General features: G+C 41.3%; 1 protein-coding gene across 1 annotated transcript in view; it reads right to left on the bottom strand.

Annotated features, from left to right (window-relative positions):
* tsc1b (TSC complex subunit 1b) overlaps positions 1-22,264 on the bottom strand; it is a 30,047-nt gene that overhangs the window by 3,361 nt on the left and 4,422 nt on the right. Inside the window, exons 2-21 of the mRNA XM_074616772.1 lie at positions 19,337-19,551; positions 18,986-19,089; positions 17,494-17,646; positions 15,855-15,999; positions 15,209-15,363; positions 15,034-15,107; positions 14,772-14,950; positions 14,123-14,241; positions 11,596-11,761; positions 11,367-11,488; positions 10,479-10,572; positions 9,359-9,466; positions 8,031-8,670; positions 6,612-6,655; positions 5,056-5,222; positions 3,690-3,872; positions 3,384-3,494; positions 1,397-1,519; positions 595-782; positions 318-491 (exon numbers count right to left, since the gene is read on the bottom strand). Of these exons, the coding sequence (XP_074472873.1) occupies positions 318-491; positions 595-782; positions 1,397-1,519; positions 3,384-3,494; positions 3,690-3,872; positions 5,056-5,222; positions 6,612-6,655; positions 8,031-8,670; positions 9,359-9,466; positions 10,479-10,572; positions 11,367-11,488; positions 11,596-11,761; positions 14,123-14,241; positions 14,772-14,950; positions 15,034-15,107; positions 15,209-15,363; positions 15,855-15,999; positions 17,494-17,646; positions 18,986-19,089; positions 19,337-19,445 (3,158 nt within the window). The 5' untranslated portion in view covers positions 19,446-19,551. The remainder of the gene's footprint in view (positions 1-317; positions 492-594; positions 783-1,396; positions 1,520-3,383; positions 3,495-3,689; positions 3,873-5,055; positions 5,223-6,611; positions 6,656-8,030; positions 8,671-9,358; positions 9,467-10,478; positions 10,573-11,366; positions 11,489-11,595; positions 11,762-14,122; positions 14,242-14,771; positions 14,951-15,033; positions 15,108-15,208; positions 15,364-15,854; positions 16,000-17,493; positions 17,647-18,985; positions 19,090-19,336; positions 19,552-22,264) is intronic.

The following is a 22,264-nucleotide window of genomic DNA, read 5'->3' as shown; positions in this document are numbered from 1 at the left end:
TGGAAGAAAAGGCGGGACTTGAAGCAAGGCCTTTCAGGCAGTTCAGCAGCAGTGTTTCTGTGGGGGAGAGTAACTCCCTTTTGGCGTGGACTATTGGCTTTGTAACTTTGCAGACCTTTTACATGCACAAAAAAACAATATAACTCACTAAAGGAAAGGGAAAAAGCAGAAAAGCATACTAGGTCCTCTTTGAACTGCCATAAAGGTTGTAAACCAGTGCAGGACTAAGTTAAATCGTCTAGTAAATTTGTCAGTCTAGTCGTAACACAATGCTGTGCAAACTGAACAGCTACACTAAAAAGAGTGCTGAGCCTGACCTGGAGTCTGCACGAGTGTGTGGTTCAACTCTGCCCCCTGGTGGTGAACTGATGATGGTGCTGGCAGGAGCCTCCATCTCCACTCTGCTGTAGAGCTGCAGGAGTTCAGTCTGCAGCAGCTGAGTGATCCTCCTCTGAGCCTGATACCTGCTGTCTGAGGCCTGCAGCTCCGCCCTGCAAAGAGAGAGAGAGAGAGAGAGCGAGATGAGAAAAGTGAAGCGGGGAAAAGAGAAGATGAGAAGCTGGTTTTGAGAACTTGGGGGAGGTTCACACTCACTTTGCTTGACATTTCACATCCTCGAGGAACTTCTTCTGTTCGGCTATGAGGTGTTCCTTCTTGGAGAGGTGCGTCTCCAGCTCGCCGACTCTCTGCTGCGCTGCCTCCAGTTTCTGACCCTGAACCAGCAGGCTCTGCCTCAGCGTCTCCACCTCTTTCCCATAAGACACCTTCAGCATCTGGGCCTCCTGGGTGGTGGTGGGTCAGTGTTCACACAGGCACAAGGAGCAGGAAGGAACAAGAAATGAAAGAGATGGTGAAAAAGACACAGATGAAAGAAAGTTTTCAGCCATGTGGGAGCAGCTTGTTCTTTTCATGGTAGTTTTTTTGAGGAGTTTTTCAATGCGCATTACTATTTTTTCAATACAGTAAAAGCTATTTTCTACCATTATCTACAGTATCTGACTGTAATTTGACTCACAAAAAGAAAGTAACGCAGGTTTCTCTGTGTCATGAGGTGCATTCTAATCTTTGTACAATCGACTAACATTAAAATCTTATCTGTGTGTCTGGTAGATGGCAAAAGTGAAAATAAAAAAGAGAAAATGTGAAATTGTATACAATTAGAACCACCCTCTGACTACACTGAAGTCTATCCTCATACTTTGGATAACCATATGACCATGGCATATCTAGATAGATGATGTTACAGCGAAGCTAAAAACGCTTCAGTGAGACAGTTTGACTTGGCGCCCAACAAACCCAATTAGGTTCCCTTTTTTCACCTCAGTACGTCGTCTCTGCAGTTCTCTGCATCTGTCACACACACACACACACGCACACACACTTCCTTCCACCGTACCTTTGTATTATCGGCACCTGCGTGGTGCAACTCCTGCATGGACAGCTTATGTGCCTCCCCGAGGAGCAGCAGCTGCTTGTTCAGGAAGCTCATCTGCTGCTGGGTGCTCTCGCTGTTGCTCAGCTGAAGGACACACGAGACGAACAATGACGACGGAGGGCAAAACAGCAATTATGCTACAAATCAAACCTGTCCAGGAATATCTGGGAATGCATCAACAACAAGCCCGACGGAATTAATCATCTCTCCGAAACCCACTGAAGGTTCAACAAGCAGCGGCAAATGAGCCATCTAAACATTTCACAGTATACACGTCACTCTAAGGAGCTACTTTTGTCGGAAACTAATTTAACTTTATGACAGTGGTCAACTTCAAAGTAGGGCTGGCAATCGATTAAAAAAGCGAATCGCGATTAATCACATGATTGTCCATAGTTAATCGTGATTAATCGCACATTAATCCCATTTTTTAATCTGTTTAAAATGTACCTTAAAGGGAGATTTGTCAGGTATTTAATACTCTTATCAACATGGGAGTGGAAAAATATGCTTGCTTTATGCAAATATATGTATAGATTTATTATTAGAAATCAATTAACAACACAAAACAATGACACATATTGTCCAGAAACCCTCACAGGTACTGCATTTAGCATACAAAATATGCTCAAATCATAACATGGCAAACTCATTCCCAACAGGCAACAACAGCTGTCAGTGTGTCAGTGTGCTGACTTGACTATGACATGCCCCAAACTGCATGTGATTATCATAAAGTGGGCATGTCTGTAAAGGGGAGGCTCGTGGGTACTCATAGAACCCATTTTTATTCACATATCTTGAGGTCAAATGCTGGTCAGTTTTTCCTCGCAAAAAAATAGAGCAGGTTACATTAATTAGTGGCGTTAAAAAAAAAAGTCTATTATCACGTTATCGCGTTAACTTTGAGGATATTAAACCACACCGTCTATTCATTGTGACTGAATGTCATGAACAAGGACTGAACCAACTGCTCCTTGTTTGTCAGGATTTCGGCTCAGTCTGGGTTAGAGGAGGGAAGCAGACCTCAGACGAACCCCAGGAGGCAGAAAAACACCCAGACCCCCCGCGCCGATGACCCAAAAATAGAGAGGGAGAGACAACATCTCCAAGGCAACCGAGCCCTGGGACAGTCTGCAGTCTACAGAGAGGTGGCAGGACCAGGACGAGGGCATGCGCTGTTGTACCTAACCCCCTAAGTCTGACCCAACTGTCCGCCAGCCTGCTCTCTGTCCTGCCCAATTCCTCCATTTAGAAAAGCAGGAGGAAGCACATTGAAAATTTTGATTTACACTGGAGAAGCCTGAAGGGCAGCAACCAAACAGTCTTGCTGATTTAACATAAAGCAGTTAAAAGCTGTGTGAATAGCGCCCATATGGGTTTGTTAGCAGAGACATGTTTATCTCCTTTCCTGGAACTGAACACCTGCCCAGACATGAAAGATAAAAAGAAAGAGATATTCTTGTTTTTGGGAGGACGTCATATTGCACAAGAAATATCAGATGGAAGTTTGACTGATATTGTCCAGGACAGAAACACTAATTCAATTCAACTTATCAATGATATATCAGGTCTCTTTCCGTATAAAGCCATCGTGAATATATTTGTGCTGCCTTGGCCTGGTTCATTTCTATGCTGCATTTTAATTTCCTGTATTTCATTTTGGCCATCATATTATTGCACTGTATTTCTGGTCTATTATTATTTTTGTCTAATTAATTCTTTAAATATCATTCAATTCTAATTGTAATTGAAATTTTCACCTTCATGTAAAGCACTTTGAATTGTTTTAATAAAATGGCCTCGTCTTGCCTTTGTTTAAATGACAAACCCTGTTAGCTAATCAGATAGATGAGGCCGACAACATCACGTATTCCATGTCTGATCACCGACCTGAAACTGAGAAAATAACTAGTTCAATCAGACAGTGGCTCGGGTGTTTCTTTACCTTGATGGTCATCTGGTTGAGGAGGTGACCGGTGTGGCACACTTTGTTGTTGGCCCTCTGAAGCTCCGCCTCCAGTTCATCCATCCTTTTCTGACACTCCTGCACCTTGCTCTGGAGGCACAAAACACAACAAGATTAAAGAGAGTTACATTACATCATATAAAGATAACCACATATATTTGTACTGTATTATCATCGTATTGTATTTTATAAAACATATACAGTAATGTATACCTGTGTGTGCCAGCGTCTGAATCTTTGTGCATCTCTGAATCAGTGTGTGTGTGTGTGTGTGTGTGTGTGTACCTGGAGCTCCTGGTTCTTTGTGTAGTAGTCATCTCGTCCCTGCTGCAGCTGTCTGATCTGACTGTGCAGCCTGGTCACCACCGTCTCCCGGTCGTCCCACAGCTGTCTGTACCGCTGCTGCTCCACCTGCAGACTCTCCCTCAGAGACACGATGTCCACGCTCTGCAGGTTCAGCTGGCCCTTCTGAACAGACACACACAAGCACTGATTAAGTACAAAGTGTACAGGAGTTTCTAAATGTCTGCTAGAAAGAATAGATGCTTTAAGGCACTTTGAAGTAGTTTTGCAGACCAGCTGGTCTTTTAGTGAGGTACGACGGCGTATTGAAGGAGAAAAAAAAAAAAAAAGCCGGCGGAGAGGGGGTAATATTCTGAGAAAAAAACTCTGAACTTCCAAGATTACAGTCTTAAAACGTCCCTCTCCCTAGCAAACTCTAAGGACATAATTCACCATAATCTGCGGTGCAACACAGGCACTTATGTTATTTGCTTTTTCTGTGTTGTTTTCCCTTCACACTGACACAGTGACAGTAAAAGACAAACGTCTTTGTGTATTCAAAGATAGAAGTTGTTCGCCTCTACTTTCCTGATACTTCTATAATATTAATACTGTTCACAAGAACACATTAACAACATGAAAGAAAACATGTATATCTATCTTTCAGCACCTTCGCCTGACTCAGTTTTCCAAGTTTATTTCTCGTATATTTACGTTTTTATAATCACAGATTTGAGATATTTTCTCGTAAATTTGCCACTTCAATCTCAGAGAATGTTAGTTTTTTCTCATAAATGAATTACTTTAATCTCAAAAATTCTGAGTTTTTTCTCAGAATATTACCCCCCTCCCCCCCCAGCTCCGTAATATTTTTTTTGTTTACCTACAATGGCCCTAATACGCCGTTGTAGCGAGGGCAGGGATGGGCAAAAAATATATATTTTTTCCTGTGCAACATTTTCAACTGATTGCTGCGTGAATGGGTCAGTGTTCCTCTTCTTTATTTACATTTTATTCCAGAAGACAAAACAGCCTTCATGGCTTCTTTGTAACCATCACTTGTTGAAAACCGATCTGTCTGGGTGGCTCTCAGCTGCCAACAAAACAACTTCAGTCACATTGTTGCGTGCTGCAGATGATTCTCCACTGATTTGACAGCTGGAGTTATGAAATGCCTCAGTGGTCAGCGACTATCTCTGAGGAATTTAGGTGCGTGTTCTCCTCTCATTGTGTTCAGAATGCAAACAAGACACCAGTGAGCCTCCAGTTTACGGGACAGACCTTTAAATGTCCCGCGGTGCTGCATCTCAACAAGCAACTCTACATTACCGCTTTGTTAATCTGTGATAAGGAGCATGTGCAAACTTGCCATGGCGTTGTTCTGCTCTTCCAGCGCAGTGGCGTTGATGATGCGTCGGAGGAGGCGTCGGTTGCGGACGGCGTGCTGCTCCCTCTTGTAGCGCTCGTACAGCAGCTGGTTGTGCAGCAGGAGCAGCTGGCTGCGCAGCGTGTGAAGCTCGTCCAGCGGAGCCGAGCCTGGGGAGGCAGTGGTAATAATAATGTAATTAACACGGTCACACGCCTGACACACATACACACTGGTAGAAATGAGCTTAATTATTATTGGAGGGTAGAACACCAGAATAGTGCAGGTAATGCAATGAGAATATAATAGAAAAAATGACTGTATATAAATACAATGCTGTGATTTCGCCAAGCCAGAGAGGCCGACGGGATTCTGGTGAAAATGTCCTTCAGTCACTATAAACAATATAAGTTATGTTTCTGACTTTACAAAGGGAACAATGAGAAGAAACTAGAAACAATACAAAGTATTACAAATATTATAAGTATTTTAAAAGAGCATAGACCTCCGCTAGCTTTCTATAATAACCTTTCAGCATATTGTAATTCATGTGTTCTGAGAGAAAACTAGACTTCTGCATCTCCTCATGGCTCTGTTTTCAGGCTTTAGAAAATCTAGCCCGTGACGGAAGACTGGGAGTCTGTGACCAATCACAGGTCATTTCACTGAGAGAGTGTTCCTATTGGTTGTGCTCCGGCTGGTGGACGATGCTTGGTATTTCCTCAGTAGATGTCAACATAGCTGCCGGGTCACAAACTTTCTCATTTTACAGCTAAACAGTACACTACAAGATGTTTCTGTGGTCTGTGAAATCTTGCAGATGCCATTAGGAGCATAGGAGGACACAAAAGGTCATCCACTGATGTCAGGATATAGTGACCGTTTTATAAAAATAAACTTTTTTTTAAATCATATTTGCTCCATTTCTACGCACTAAAGCTTTCTACGTGTTATTTTCATGACAGAATGTTTTAAAAAAATATATAATCTGGATCATGACGCGCATCAAAACTAAACAATTATTATGGAGGACGGAACATGCAAAAATCAAACATAGATAAATAAATGACTCAATAAATAAATAAATTTCATTGAATGTAGAAAAAATATTATTGTTGTTTTTGGATGCAATCAAAATGACATGACTCCTATAAGTTAACCACGGGAGATGATTAAATTCCAGAGCTGCAATTACAAGTTGGTAGGGAGCTTTAACAAAAACACTGTGTTTCTATTTTGTTTTGAGCTGCAGCTAGAGAAGATTAGATTATTGCTCTGGTCGACTGAATGCATACAGGGAGGTAAATAAAGGGCGAAGAAACCTCTCAGCGGCCAACTTTCAAATTTCTGAGTTCATCAGGGCACTGCATGAATGTGGGAACTTTGTGTGTTTTGATAAACTTCCACTGAACAAATTCCCTGTCTGGCTGGATAACGTTTTAACATGCCGTTCATGTCTCAGAGCTCGTGACGAATCACTAGTCATGCCTGAATAATGCTCCATCTGCAGTCTTCATAATAGCTTCTTTTATCAGTGTACGGAAGTGCCAGTGTTTTACCTCCAAAGTGCGTCCAGTCAGCTGACTTACTGGGCAACGGTAATCTGGAAAAAGGAGAGAATGAAAAAACATTTCAGAAGAATGACTTCTCTGGGATGTTTCTGTCCTGTGTAATTCATGTCAGGGTGTGTAATGATATGATTCAGTAAACAGAAGCACAACCAATAGCCATTTACATACTGTATGTGTATAGGTGTTTTGGAAAAGCAAGAGTTTCTGGTATTGGGAACGGGGAAAAATAATTATTCTGTTGCTAAATTCACCAACATTTCATTGATGTTGGTTGTAAATCCAAAACCTACTACATCTCGAACCAGGTTTTCCCTGTTTACCGCAACTACTGTGAGTAGGGCTGTCAAAGCTAACGCAATAATAACGCGTTAACGCAAATTTGTTTTAAAACCACTAATTTCTTTAACCCATTAACACAACTTGTGATTTTTAGGTTGTAGCAGGCTAGGTTTTAAAGCGAGAGTGAAGATACTGGTATCATATGAAACTATATGAAACCTAAGGAATCCATTGGTACCAACCATATCATACTAGATCTCTCCACACAAAAAAAAAAAAAAAAAAAATCACACTTATGCGCCCCTTTAACTCTTGTGTTTACCAGAGATGTGCTAATAAGTTTCTTGGAACTAAGTCATTCAGCATGAAAAAAGCATAAAAAATTACTAATCGATTATAGAAATCTTAGTCGACTAAGAGTTGAGCAGCCCTAGATTTTTTTACAATATTTTATTTATAAGATGTCGTGATGTATCAATAGAATTAATGCGGTTATAGTTATCGGCACATTAATGTTGTCCATATTGCCCACCCCCTACAAGTGACCATATCATTCTAAATTGCCGTTTTGGTCAGTTGTCTGAGCCGTACTAAACTCTCTGTTTCCACTGATTTTATTCCCTCCATCAGGCCGCGCTTGGCTCTGATGAAGACAGACGTCGGGGAGATGGGCGACTGAAATGAGCAAAGCCAGACTGTTCTGTGCCCAGCGTTGACTTTGCTGACACGGTTGTACTATTGGCTCGGAGGACCGGCTCGCTGTGTGTGTGTGTGTGCGTGTGGAGAAAGAAAAGGGACGACGGATTCTGAACAATGTCATACTTGTTCTCAACTGGGTGTTTCCTTTCGGCCGCAGTAATAGACTGGAAACAACCCAGGCGGGCTCTTGCACATCAGAACTCCTCACCCCTGAGTTTCCTCAGTATGATGAGCAACATACTTTTTCATACCAACAACACGCTCACAAAACTAGACGAATACCTTTTCTACATGTCTTCATTTTTAACAGAAAAGATTGTTAATATATATCTGCTTTAAAACTATCATTGCTATCGAATAATACCTCAAATGTTTGATCAATGTTTGAGCAATTGACATTAATAAAAGCCAAAAAACCTCTAAGCTTACCTCTTGAGAACTTTGTCGTGGGTGTCGCTCCCCTGCTGAACAAGGCGATCCAGCACCTCCAGTGGGGAAGCAGACACGACCCCTTCCTCCTCCCCATCCTCCAGCCCCTCCTCCTGCTGCAACAGCCGCTCCATCGCCGCCTTGTGCACCGCCTCCGACGTCTTCTGGCCCACGAAGAGCGAGGCCGCCCTGGGCAGAGCCAGGTCGAAGAACGCCTCGTAGGGCATCGGGGCCGGGGTCTTGCTGCTGCACGGGCTCGGGGAGAACATCCCGAACTTGGACACCTCGTCGTCCGGGGCAGAGGGGCTCCGGTGCAGGTGGTGGTCGATGGGGGTGAACCCCGACTGGAAGGACCAGGACTGCTCGAGGCCGAGGGCTGAACTCCTGCTGTCTCCTCCTCCCCCTCTCTCACTCCCAACACTGCTGGTATTCACAGTGGTCTCCCCTTTGTCTGGCGTCGATACAACATGGTGGGTGTCCCTGACGGGCCCTCCAGTCTGGGTGTTGGTGAGGGTCTTTTCTTGTGCCTGACAGCCAGTCAGAGTCTCAGTGGTGTGATAGAAAGGGGAGTCGAAGCCCCTCAGACCCGACAGCTCCTGCTTATCCTCGGTGATCTTCAGCAGCTCCTCTGTGAAGGCAGCTGCAGCAGAAACAACATATGGATGATTGTGGTGGACTTAAACCTGCTTGTATGTTCTGAATGTCAATGTCTGTGCTTAAATATTTCTGCAGTCAAAATAAATGTGAAGTGCCTGCCATCCCACACAGAAAAAAACAAGGTTTCTGGGCTTCTGTTTTTTTCCCCAAAGAGAAGGGAAATGTTTAAGTCTAAGCAGATAGCTTTGGCAGCAGAGCGTTTGCCATTTGGCAGATGCTTTTATCCAAAGTGCTTCACAGTACTGTAGGTGCATTTATTTTTAGTACAAGTGGCTCAAGTGGGATTTAAACCGATAACAGTGCGGAGCTCGCTGAACACACACTGGGATACAAGCAGGGATGTGTTAGCATTCTGGATATTTTAGTGAAAGTGCATGAGCTCAGGTTCATTTATCTGAACAGGTAAATGACTTCACGTATTTAAAAGATGTGATCCAACGACAAACCTTTTGGGTTCAGTCGAAACAAAATACTGCACTGATTGACTCTGCTATGAAACGTGAGATTTTGATATGTTGTTAATTGCAAGAAAGGCTCGTGTACAGCACGATTTGGTTTTGGTGGATTATTTTTCTTGAAGAAGGCCTCAACAATGTGGCCTGTGTTTTCCATGCTGAGTCACACACCGACTGGATCTGCTTCTTTGATCTACACACCGAGCCCGTACTCACCCTCTTCCCTCTCTTTCTCTGTTCTCAGCTGAAGCTCCAGCTCCTGTTTCTTCATGAAGACCGACAGCTCTGTCAAAGTCATGGAGACGTTCTCGGCGGCTCCAGCGTCTGATGAGGAAGTGTATGTGTCACAAGTGTGGGTATTGATGTCAGAAGAATAACGTCTCCAAAAAGCCAAAACATCAAAGCAAGAAATACACCTCTGATATAGTTATTTTTAGGAAAGTTTGCAGATTGTTAAGATTAATGATCCAAATGACTTAACATTTGGCATCACATATAGAAGTCGGGCCAAGTTGAAATTACATTCAGTCTAATTGAGTCCGGGTACAGATTCTGTTGTATTGCTGCAGGTCTAATTTTTGTATTTTTTTTTAGGTTTTATGTCATTCTGTTGCTTCCCAGTGGTGTTCCTTATGTATTAAAATCTGAACATTCAAATTTCGGTCAAAGTATGTATGTTTTAGTGTCAAAATGCTATTTTACCACGCCCTTCTAAAAACGTTTTCCCACGTGACCTGACATAGGTTTCTGCATGACGACGCTACTATATATACAGTATATATATATACAGTTAGTGTATTAACTTTTACTCAGCTAGTGCTAGCATTCACATTATTCATAACCTTATTGATTAGCTCACTTTGGTAACCTACGTCACTGCTTTTATGCTAGCGGCTGAGTGGGCGTTTCCACTTGAAAATCCCGGAAAAAAGAACGCAGATGGAGCCACTCTTTAAACACCCGAGTGGATCAAAGCGGACTCCGTCTGCTCTGATCATGTGGTCCGTATCATAATCATCACGGGAGAAAAATGTGTTTTTGAGGCAGACAGAGAGAGTGAGCTGTGTAGTGCGGTAAAAATTACATACATTAAGGCACCTTTTAACCACGACTGTGAGTTAATTGGTGGCTCATGGTGTTCTCTCTCTATCAGGGTCTGTGCAGGTCAACCACATATTGGCTCAGGTCTGATTATCCTCGGGTCTGACTGCCCTCGGGTCCCTTCCGGATTGAATTATTTATCATGCTTTTCCACGGGATCATTTTAGATGTGATTGAAAATTGAGGACCTTTACTTTGAAATTAACAGTGATAAAATGACAGTGGTGAGGCTAACCTCTGTTTGTGGCTGCTTCTGCGCTCTTCTCTGGATCTTTCACTGGCTCCTGTCTCACCAGGGCTGGCTTACTGCTTTCTCCTTGTCGCCGTTCCTGAAAAGTCACACAGTTTATAGTTTTAATTCAGTCTGGATAACAAATCAGAGGTTCGCCCCAGCTCTTCTCCTTCTCGACGTTGTAACATGGGATTAAAGGCTGATTAGAGACTCTTATTCTTTGCCTAGTTCTACATTTTATACACCAGAATAAAGAACATTTATGAGACAAAAAGCTCCAAAAAATCTGACTCCTGCTGAAAACCAATAATATGACTATAATGATTAAAAAATGTTTATCCTGTTGCTCCACTTATGAGGGCAAAATTAAAGCACATTTGATAAATTAATTTGCGTCCTGCTGTCGAGGGAATGAGTTTTGAAGATGATGCAAGTTAAGATAATTTGATAAGGCTGACATATTTGTCACGAGTGAATTAAGCAACATAAGATGAACAGCATCCTGAATAATTAAAAAGGTGCAATTAATAACATTTTTAACATTAACATTTTTTAAATGATTGATTCACAATCATAACAATTTTTTTCAGGAAAAGCCATACTTTTATTCGGCACCTTTCTAAAGGCTCTGTAGATGTATTATAAGACCTTTAAGCTATTGTAAAATTCAGAAAAACAGAATACAGGTGATGATAATTTCAATCCACCCATTGGCTTTTTGCATTTAAAAAAAGAATGGAAAAAGTATATTTGGGGATTTTTGTCTTTTAGTGAATGTATAAATAAAATCCACAAACAGACAACTGCCGTTCCTAAACTCACTGACAGGAAGAAAATTGTAAACAAGGAATGTTATAATGACAATGTTAAAATGGAGGGGAGAGAGCATACCTTTCTTGGTGGACTGGACTGGACTGTGTTGGCTGGTAAGGAGATTATGGGGAAGTCATCTGACAGGGAGGGAGGTGGGGAAGAGGTGGCTGGAGTGCTGGAGGCAGGCGTTCCTTTTCCTCCTGCTCGGGTCAAAAACAAATCAGCGGTCAGCGGAAAAGAAAATTCCAGAGCATCGTAAAAAAAAACACTTCAGTAAACCGCCATTATAATGATGTTAAGTGTTGACCTGATGTGCTGTGGAAGCGGTTGGGAAGGTGTGAAGCACTGTGGGAGAGCTCGAAGTTGGGCGACATGCCCCTGGAGGAAGGGGGCGTGGCCATGCCGCACAACGAGGAGGGGCTCCACAGAGGGTCCTTCCCTCCGCAGGAAGAGTTGAGTTCACAGGTGGAGTTCTGCAAAGACGGAGGCCAAAATGATTACAGCTCTGACAGAGAAAACATCATAACATAGAAAACAGCCACTGGGTTATACAACTTTTCTTTCTTTCTCTTTCTTTCTTTCTTTCTTTCTTTCAGGGAGTTAGATTATTGTCTGTACGTAATATGAAATTACAGCCAGACAAAATCTCTCAAACCACAGCCTGTTGTTTTTACACTTTGGATTAAACACAGATTGATACAATTAGATGCAACATATTAATTACTGTAGCTAGGCTAGCTCTTTCCACCTGTTTCCAGTCTTTATTCTAAATTAAAACAATCTGCTGCTGGCTGGGATTTCATATTGAACAGACACATTTCCCAAAATGGCATACTATTCCTTTAAGCCTGACTTTCTGCTCTGCAAAATCTAGAGTCTAAACCTCGTTATGCACATGTGGTTCTCAACTTGTGAAATACATGTGCATTCATGTCTTCTAGGTCAGTTCACCCAAATTACCAAAAGCATATTATTTCATCACTCCTAGTGGTGTCTGCTCATGCAGATACTTCTGCTTTTATGTGTCAAAGTCCTGAGATAATTGCCTCTGAAACCTTTCCTCCAATGCATGGGAGATAAAAGCACTTTTGTTGGTGCTGCCCAAAACTACTCCTACACACTGGTAATCTTGCAAGTTAAAAGACACATTCCTTGTATGTTGATAGTGACCCAGAAACCACAAATGTATTCCCACCCTGATAATTTGACACTCAAACTTCAACATATTTTACAGATGAGTTTCAAAGCATCTACTGTATGCTGGAAGGAAGTTGTGGTACTTAAAACTGTTACTGAGAAATATTACAAAATCAATTCCACCTTGTAGGCTGAGGGGCAGAATTGGGGCGTAGTTACAGGGTTTAGGATATATATTTGTTATAACAGAGAATGGCCAACTCATTGGAGACAAAAAAAACATCTCTGCTAATATAATACAAATTTGCACACTTTTTTTAATTATGATATAAAGCAATCTTGGAGGAAAAAAGCAGAGCCACTATTTCACACAGCGAATGCCATATACTTATGAGTGTGGCTGTTGTTTAGGCATATACTAACTAAACCGATCATGAGACGAGATGAGTCAAGATTTCTTCATTCTTTAGTCAGGAGTCACTCAATAAGAGATCCAGATTTGAGCCCTTTTGGCAGATTGAACATCCAACTTGCTGAATCCCTGACCTCTGACCTCACTCCAGAGAAGGCCAGGAAAGTGCAAGATCAAATTACTGCATTGTTACTGTTATTGCTGTAATTATTATAACCGAGGAATACTACCATCTTATTATTACACCGCTTTGCTGAATACTCGATTCTGATTGGTCAATCAGGGCGTTCTACGATCTGTTATTTTTTTTTATAGCAGAACGTTGCTATGTATAACAGACCGTTTCTATGGGCGCAGTTCTGACGTTGGACTCTGGGGGACCGTTTTTGTGTCAAATTATTGATTTCTTAAGTAAGTAGCCGTGTAATAAGTGTGATAATGTACAGCTAGCCGGTCATTGTTGTGAAATAAACCCTGACAGGGCGATGCAAGACTCCGACACGACATTGGTGCCGCATCGCTCGATTGGGGTTTATTCCATAACAATGACCGGCTCGTACATTATCCCTGATTTATACTACATCTAAAAATGTATAATGTTATTACATTAATGTTATTAATGTTAATAGTTGAGATTCAAGCATTTATTTGCAAATACTAACTTTCTGAAATACTTGCCTTTCAACGTTATTTTACCTAGTGGTGACAGTGACTAATAATAAGTCGAAATGCTGTGTTTCCTAAAATGGCGGGTCTCCCATGTTTTCCAAATTTTCCGTCTGTCTGGGTCGGAAGGAGTGTAACGCAGAGACAAATCCTCAAACAGACCCCAGGGGAGCAGAAAAAACACCCGGACCCCTCCCTCGTGTGGCTGGCCCAATAATAGAGAGGGAGAGACGGCATCTCCATGGCAACCAGCCCTCGGGAGTGTCTACAGAGAGGTGGGAGGACGACGAGGGGGGCATGCGTTGTAATTCCTGAAGCTTGACCCGCCTGTCTGCCAGCCTGCTGACTTTGATGACTCAAAAAACTGTCCACTCGCTTCCTCTCCGCGTCTTGAAAAACATGGAGTCGTTGCTCTGATTGAGGGCGTTGTGTTGTTTTTGGAGGAAAGCCCTGAATTCACTCCATCTGACAGGTGACATATGGAATGTAAACACGACGAGAGCTGGCAGCAAACAGAGGCTTAACGACGTGGTGCTCTGGTACTACCCTCTGATCGGTTACTCACCAATCTTGTGTTTTGAACCGAGACAGCTTCTGACCGTGTTATGGATGATCTCACCTGCCGTCTGGAGGTCTGTGGGCTGCGGGAGGAGGACTGCGTCCCTGAGAAGGGGGGCAAGGACAGGGGCGGGGGTAGCGGCTGCCGTGGAGTTGAGAATGGGGTCGAAGAAGAGCTTCCTGTTGTCAAGAAGACAAATAGTCTGATCAATGTTCAAATGGATGCACCTACCAACCCACGGCCTCTCTCTGCTCTATTGGGACACCACTGTTTGGTGTTTGTCCTTTAAACCAGTTAGAAAACACTGTGCTTAATATCAAAAACATAACACTGAAAGGGACTCACTGAAAAAGGCATAATTGTCTCAGGCTGTATAAATAACATTTTCATTATTGATTCACATTAGTTTTTCTTTAAAATACAAAGTGAGTTATTTCTGATAAAATAAAGACACAAACAGAAAAAGAGATGAGCATGATGATGATGATACTGCACTAAGCACACATCATATTTTGTTCAACAGGAAGAAAAGATGATTGGATTTTGATATAAAAATACAAAGATATTGATTTTTTTGTAATTTCTTTGCATATACTGTTCTGTTAAATAGGTGCACAATATGACCGGGGATGTGATCTAAATGGGTTAAAAAGACATTTTTCATTTTTTTCACAGCTTTTAGTGTCCTATGTGTGAAGTGTTTTCTGACCGTAGCTGCTGTGGAGGTCTGTGTAGGGGCTGGAAGTGCAGTCTTGTGGTCGCAGGTGGAATTGGGGGTAGAAATTCTCAGGCATGTTGGCGTAGCCCTCCTCACAGGAGGCCTCCTTGGGGTCCAGAGACACTTTGGCACATTCGATGACGATATCGTGGATTTCATACTTTTTCCACCTACAGCGAAGCACAGCACCATTAGTCAAAGAAGATTAAACAGTAAATTGTTCCTCTGCCAGGCGGAGCACTAGTAGACTCACCTGGTGGGGTCCAGCTCGTGGTCCTTGGTTCCCGTCACCAGCTCCGGGTGAATACGAACGTGTTCAAGCATCGGCTGAATGGAGGGTTGAACGTAAAATCTTTATTAGTAATCATTTGGTTACAAAAACTCTAATGAAGAGCAACAAAGTACATCAGCAGGGACAACATCCTCACCTTCACTACTTCCTCAAAAGTTTCCATGTTCTCCTTCATGCTGTAATGGGAACGCAGGTAGGAAACAAAGTTGCAAGGGTACATGCCGTAGAGACGGTGGAAGAGTGAGTAGACGCTGGCGTGCAGGTGGATTAGGTAAACCTCTGACACGTGCCCTGAACGTGTCAAAAATATCAAAGAAAAAAAGAAAAAAAAAACTTGAAACAGATTAACAAATTCAACATAAACAGCAAGATAACGGCAAACCCCGTTACAGTTTTTTGTTGTTTGTTTTTGGCCTATTTTGTCCCCCCAGACTTCCTCCCCTTTCACCAAATTTGGAATTTCACGCTCCAGTTAACTGCCTACATGGCTGCGAGTGCAAACATCTTTTCAGAAGCCTATGAGGTGTTGATAGATGAGATTTAAATAAAACAGTAAATACAATATTCAAATTGCCAAAAATGTTGCCTTTTTTTACAGGGCTGGGCAATACTTCTCACAATATTAAAAGGGATATTTTCTGATATTGATATATTGTACATTATTATCCTTTGCTGCGCTAGAAGTTAAGTCTCGGAGTAGTTACCACCCCAAGGGCTAGCTGGGGCCGACCCATTCATTCATATATACATGTTCCACCGACATGACAGGAACAAACTCCTACCGGGATTCTTCAGGTTCCAAGACGCTAGGCGGCCGAAGATGTCGAAATACTCCCACAGGTGTTGTTTCCCCGCTTGAGGGATCATGGGTAGCAGAGTGATCAGCACCAGCACTCCAGTTATCAGCACCACTACGTCTGTATCCGTCTGCCAGGAAATTAAGACACAAGTATTCAAGTTTATGACAAAGTCAGAGATTAAAAGATTCAAATAAAGAACCATTTATTTAGTTTAGGTTTCAAAGCTGACACCAGCTTAGACAATGCTTCAAGAATCTCAAAATCTGTAAGGACGGAGACCAACTGGGATTCAATATTCGATATGACTATTGCGCTGCCAAGTTTACAGGAGAAGCTGGAGACGAGGAACTAATTGAATGAATGCGTGTGCCAAAGAGCATGGCAATCCATCTAATATTTGTCAAGACATTTCAGTCTGGACCAGAGCAGTAGACCGACCATCATCACATCCCTAGAGCCCCGCCGCTCACACGGCTACAAACTTAATATAATAGAGTTTAATCAACAAATGTTTGAGCAGCAACGTTGTACAACATTTGAGTAGACAAACATGTGTCTTGTGTTTCTTTGAGGAGCCTTTACTGACAAAGCTAATCAAGAACATACTCCATCAAACCTGTAAGGAATTGGTTTCAGTTCAACAAAACACTTTCAGTGCTTGCTAGTATTAAATCTTTGGTCTGTGGGGACTACTGCTACAATAGTTTTACAAAAGAGGCTTGAAAGTCACCTTCATATGGAGGACGGAACCTGCCAAAATAAAAAATAACTGAATAAATAAATAGATGACTCGATAAATAAATAAATAAATAAATGTCATTAAATGTAGCAAAACATAATATAAAAAATAAATGTAGCCATTAATTAACAACCCCATGATGACAGGTGTTGCGTGACAGCCCCCCTCATTTGCATAATGAGGAAGAAATGCAAAAAGTAATTTGAAAAGAAATGTATAAAGAAAAGAATACAGAAATAAATAAGTTTCGGGAAATAAATAAGGGGTGAAGTGCAAAGGGAAAATCATGCATAAATAAATAAATATATTCATTTAAAAATAAATATTAAATTTTTTTTAAAAATGTTTAAAAAATAATGCAAAAATAAATAAATATTAAAAAAAATAATAATAAATAAATAAATACATAATGAAAATAAATACAGAAATAAATAAAAGGGATAATTAAACAGAAGAGTAAATGAATAAGGGAATTAATACGAAGATAAATAAATGAAGAAGCAAATTCAAATAGAAATATCAATTTATATCACATTTTATCAATTAATTAATGGCTAAATTTATGTCTAATATTATTTTTGCTATAATTAATGACATTTATTAATTTATTGTGTCATTTATTTTTGATTTTGGCAGGTTCCATCCTCCATACCTTCAGGGATCAGTGCATATTAAATTAATCCAAACAAATATATACTGTTTGATGTAGTACCAAAACCTTAAAAAAAAATTGTCTTTGAGAAAGAGTCTGACCAAATATCACATATTCTATGTGATTGTAAAAGCAGCTGGATGAGATCTCTAAACCTCATCAGTTCACACACCTCCAAGTGCCTTGACTAGGAGATTTCTTTGTTCACTGAGTCCCTACTGGGTCGTTACCTTGAGGCATTTGAGCAGCGAGAGCAGCAGAGGGTATCGAGCGATCTTGTGGATCCAGGACGGCTGCTTGCGGATTACATGGCCGAGCAGGGTGAGGGTGGGCAGCCGGCAGGCCTGTTTGGTCATACACTCATTCATCTTGTCCAGAAGGTGCTGTGAGGGAGGAAGGGAGGGACAGCAGGGTTAGCTCTGTATTTAACACAATGAGATGGCTAGAGTTTTTCTTATTATTAATTTATAAGGAAAGGAAACTTTCCTTAAGGATACTTTATTTAATTGTGCTTTTTCCATATCTATTTATAGATATGCTGTATCGTGCAGAGCATTTGAAGTTACACAAAACATCAAACAACAGCTACAAATCACCACTGTGATTCTACTCTGACCTCTCTCACCGAAGATGGTGTGAGCATTTTGATTAGATGCAAATAAAATCATAGAAGACTGCAGAAATAATGATGATGACCTCAAAGCCCTACAGAACAAATCCACGTCTTAGTTTGCTATGGCAATATGCAAATACAGAAAACAACAACAACATGGAAGTAATTGATGGCATTTGTAAGAGCTGCGGGCAAGATCTCCAACACAATAATTAATGCCTACGTTCTTACAGATTCAACATTTTGAGTGACCTGTCCTCTGTGATATATATATATACAGTATCAATAGTGTTTTCATTTCAAATTACAAACCCTCAAATAAAATCCTCAGTTTGAATACAGTGATTCAGTTTATTAAACGAGTTGGTCTTTTATTAATCAACTTTCTTTGTTGAAAATAATTCGTCAGTGCCTCCCTTTGTGAGCGGCGAGAGCAAACACTTTTTTGACCCCTGTGAAAATGTTGTTTTTGAAAGGCTAAACGCCAACAAACACGGACTGAAGCAGAATATTTTGTTAGATTAAAAACATGTTTTGAATTTTGGAAATTTACATTTACATTACATGTATCTTTTTTTCAATAAAGTTTGACTTTTGGACTTAACAACGCCCTGGAGTTCTTGGAAATGTTTGGATCACACAAGACGGAAACAATCCTACGCAGCCACCACTCAAATCTAATTCAACAAATAGTATAATACTAATAATATTAGTGTAGTTTGATCTTTATCTGCAACTGTGCTCAAATACCGGGTTCAAACAGACTGTTGCCTACTAAGTAGCAAAAGAAATATAGTTTTAAATAGTTTTATATACAGACTTTTGTATAAATGATCTAGTAAGTGTGTTATTATGATTGACTGAGTTAGCAGATGTATACAAATCAGCTGCCCAGACTTGATTGCTGGGCCTGTCTCTCTCTTAAACTAAAGAAATTCAAACCCTGAATCAATGATCAAAATACACACAGAGAGGAAAACAGAAAAACAAGTAGAGCAGATCTTCTAATCCTGGCGATTCAACTGGAATGAATTGATTTCACCACTACATTTTGTCGTTTTAAATCCTGGTGCGACCGGGCATTAAGCTTCTGTAGGGGCGTTTCTCACCTTATCGTGTGGCTCTCTGACTGAGGAGAGGATATGCATGGCCTGGGCAGAGTTGGTTTCCAAGAAGTAGTCCACCAGCCCGTTGAGCAGCATGGACCCTCGCTCTTTAAAGAAAGGATCATTTCAATGAGTTTTAAAGAAATGGTAGTAGGCATACTAAAATCAGCAAATTCCACCAAAGAACGTCTGTTAAAACAGATGGTAAAGAGGACATTAATAAAGCAATCTGGGGTGATCCTGACACACTGGCCGAACTGACAAGTAAAGTTGCAGTTTCTCAAAGCTCCCCAGAAAGCTGAACACACATAGAACATAAACCATGTTGACGTTAAACAAGCCAAGCTGCCCTACCGGTGCTGAGCTGCTCGTTGATGAGGCCTCTGATCTCTTCTAGCTGCTGGAGGTCGGAGGTCTCAAGGAGAGGGAGGAGGTCCCCCACGTTGGGCTGCTCCCTGGCCATGGCGGTGGCAGTGCTGGAGGTGGAGGTAGCGTCTCTCTCGCGGTGTCCGTCCCTGCCTGCCTGGAGGACTCCTGGGGCCACCCACCAATACAGTCTCCAGGCACCTCTACATCGCACCAAGACCAATTCATGAACATTTCCCAGAATTAGTTAGAGCTGTGATCTAGGATTAGCGGTCACATGACAATACCAACTCGGCACTGGGAAGCAGGGTTTGTGCTACAGGCATATCTTAAAAATGGGAAAAACAAATCGAATGGAAATGTGATGTAACATAAAGAATAATGTCTCTAAATGATAAGATGGACCCCATTTTTGAGATATGATGGACTTGTGATGACATCCCTTCATTTCAATTCTGTGAGGTCATCTCATTAGACAACTAAGTGTGATATCACAGACTATATGTCCCCATTTTTCAGCAGTTTATAGTTGTAATTACAAAATATAAATAATAACACACATCAACACAATGGTTTTGGAAATAATTTGCTACAAATTATAAAATTGTGCTGAGACTAAAATGCGCCATGAAACCAGCCAAGCTAAAGCGACATCTGATTACAAAGCACCTGGAATATCAGAGCAAAACAGTTTCTGTTTATCACTATCAAACAGGTCTGGAGTATTTAGGTTGAAAAATGTTAGAACACAAATAGTTCCAACTAAGAGTACAAACGGTAGTAAGCACAATTCTTAAATCAAACATTTCCAATAACTCACAACATGTTTTTATCTAACTGCTTCAATCCATATTTGTTGGCATTTAGCCTTTCAAAAACAACATTTTCACTGCGGTCAAAAGACTCTCTCTACTCTCCCACTTGCCGCACACAAAGGGAGGCACACATTGACGAGTTAAAGTCATCATGACATCAGAAAATATGCGGGGGAGGGCTCAGCTTTTCTTAGGTAAAAGTACACTGTTCACTGTTCTACATCACCACATAACATGTGAATCACAACACACTTAACTAGCTAGTTCACATGAGTTAAACATATTCACAGCCTCACAAACAAAAATAGGCCTAAACTTCCACACTTATACAAATGTAGAACAAATCAAGAAAAACTTCAGAGAATGCATTAAGCAAACAGATAAGGCGGAAAACTCCCAAGATATAATTAAGAGAGTGTGATGGATCCAAATATAATATGACCTGCATCTTATGTGACCATGTTACTATTCATTATATCCCAACAGAAATTTACTTTAAAAACACCACCTTGCCTAATGTGTTTACCATTAGTAGTCTATTTATGTTGTCTGTGATACATTTAGGGCTCGACGCTGAGTCAGGCATTCAAAGTAAAGGACGCCAGCAGAGCCTTGCAAATCCATCTGAAAAACAGGCATAAATAAGCCTGATAGGCAGGTCATTATGGTCCGGGTGTCTGCACCCAGAAGCTTATTCCTCAACAGAAATAATGAATCAGCAGCAGACATCTCATCAGCTCTTAAGATCTCCTTTCAACACTTAGGCCAAAACATTCAACATGCTAGAGGATTATTCCTACCACCTATTCCATTTGCGCTGAATATTGAATCTCTCAGCTAGAGCTGCAACAAAATCGATTAATCGCTTTAATCGAAACTATTAACCCTCTGAGACCCGCAGGATCGTGGGAAATCCCGACTGACTTCACTGTCTTTCAGAGGCTGCAGCAGGTTTAGAGCTAGAGTGGTGGTAGAGATATCAGATGAAACTAGAAAAACCTAATGAATCCATTGGCACCAACCGTGGCATGCTTGCTTGTCGGGAAGGAGGCTAAATAATGCTACAAAGTTAGGCTAAATTTTGGCGAGGAAAAACTGGCAACGCCATTTTCAAAGGGGTCCCTTGACCTCTGACCTCAAGATATGTGAATGAAAATGGGTTCTATGGGTACCCACAAGTCTCGTGGATCCAATGAGCCCAACGTATGTAATGTATTCATGTGTGATGATGTTAGTCGCCATAGTAGCCATTTCATTGTAGTGAGACCATTTTTTCTAAACTTGACCTCACTGTATAAAATAACCTGTGGTGACCTCTAGGATAATCAGAGCCTCATGAAACTTTATAACCACAAACTAGAGACCTAGTCTGTAAAGGGAAGACTCGTGGGTACCCATAGAACCCATTTTCATTCACACATCTTGAGGTCAGAGGTCAAGGGACCCCTTTGAAAATCACAATGCCAGTTTTCCTCGCCAAAATTTAGCCTGAATTTGTAGCATTATTTAGCCTCCTCCGTGACAAGCTAGCATGGATTCCTTAAGTTTTCTAGTTTCACATGATATCAATACCTTCACTTTAGCTCTAATGCTCAACCTGCTACAGCCTCTGAAAGACCGTAAAGTTGGTTGGGATCGCCCGTGATCCCGCCGGTCTCAGAAAGTTAATCAACAATGAAAATAATCGTTAGTTACAGCCCTACTCTCAACACAGTCACGTGCTACCAAAACCAAGACAACAGGAGCTAATTTGGAAAATGAGAGGAAGAAGAAATTAATCAGTTAACAGTGTATTTGATCTTATTCCCAATAAAGTCATATGTCACATAAAAACACTGCCCTCTGTAAAGAAACTTGACAACATTAATGTCCTTGAGCCTCTCTCGTTCATAATAAATCAAAACGAGATGATGAACGCTCAAATACGCTCCCTGTTTGTTGATTCACAGAAGAGGTCACAGCGCAATTGTCTCCCTGTTATCAATTAACTGCTCAGTCATGGGGTTGGGAGCCGAGGTATAGGAGCGAGCGTTTTGCAGGGACAGTCTGGTGGCACAAACGCGAACCACGCTCAGTGTGATCTCAGGCAGCTCAGGAGGAC

Source organism: Sebastes fasciatus, chromosome 19 (assembly GCF_043250625.1).
Source record: "Sebastes fasciatus isolate fSebFas1 chromosome 19, fSebFas1.pri, whole genome shotgun sequence".
Classification (NCBI taxonomy): Eukaryota; Metazoa; Chordata; class Actinopteri; order Perciformes; family Sebastidae; genus Sebastes; species Sebastes fasciatus.
This window is presented reverse-complemented; position numbering and strand designations above follow the sequence as displayed.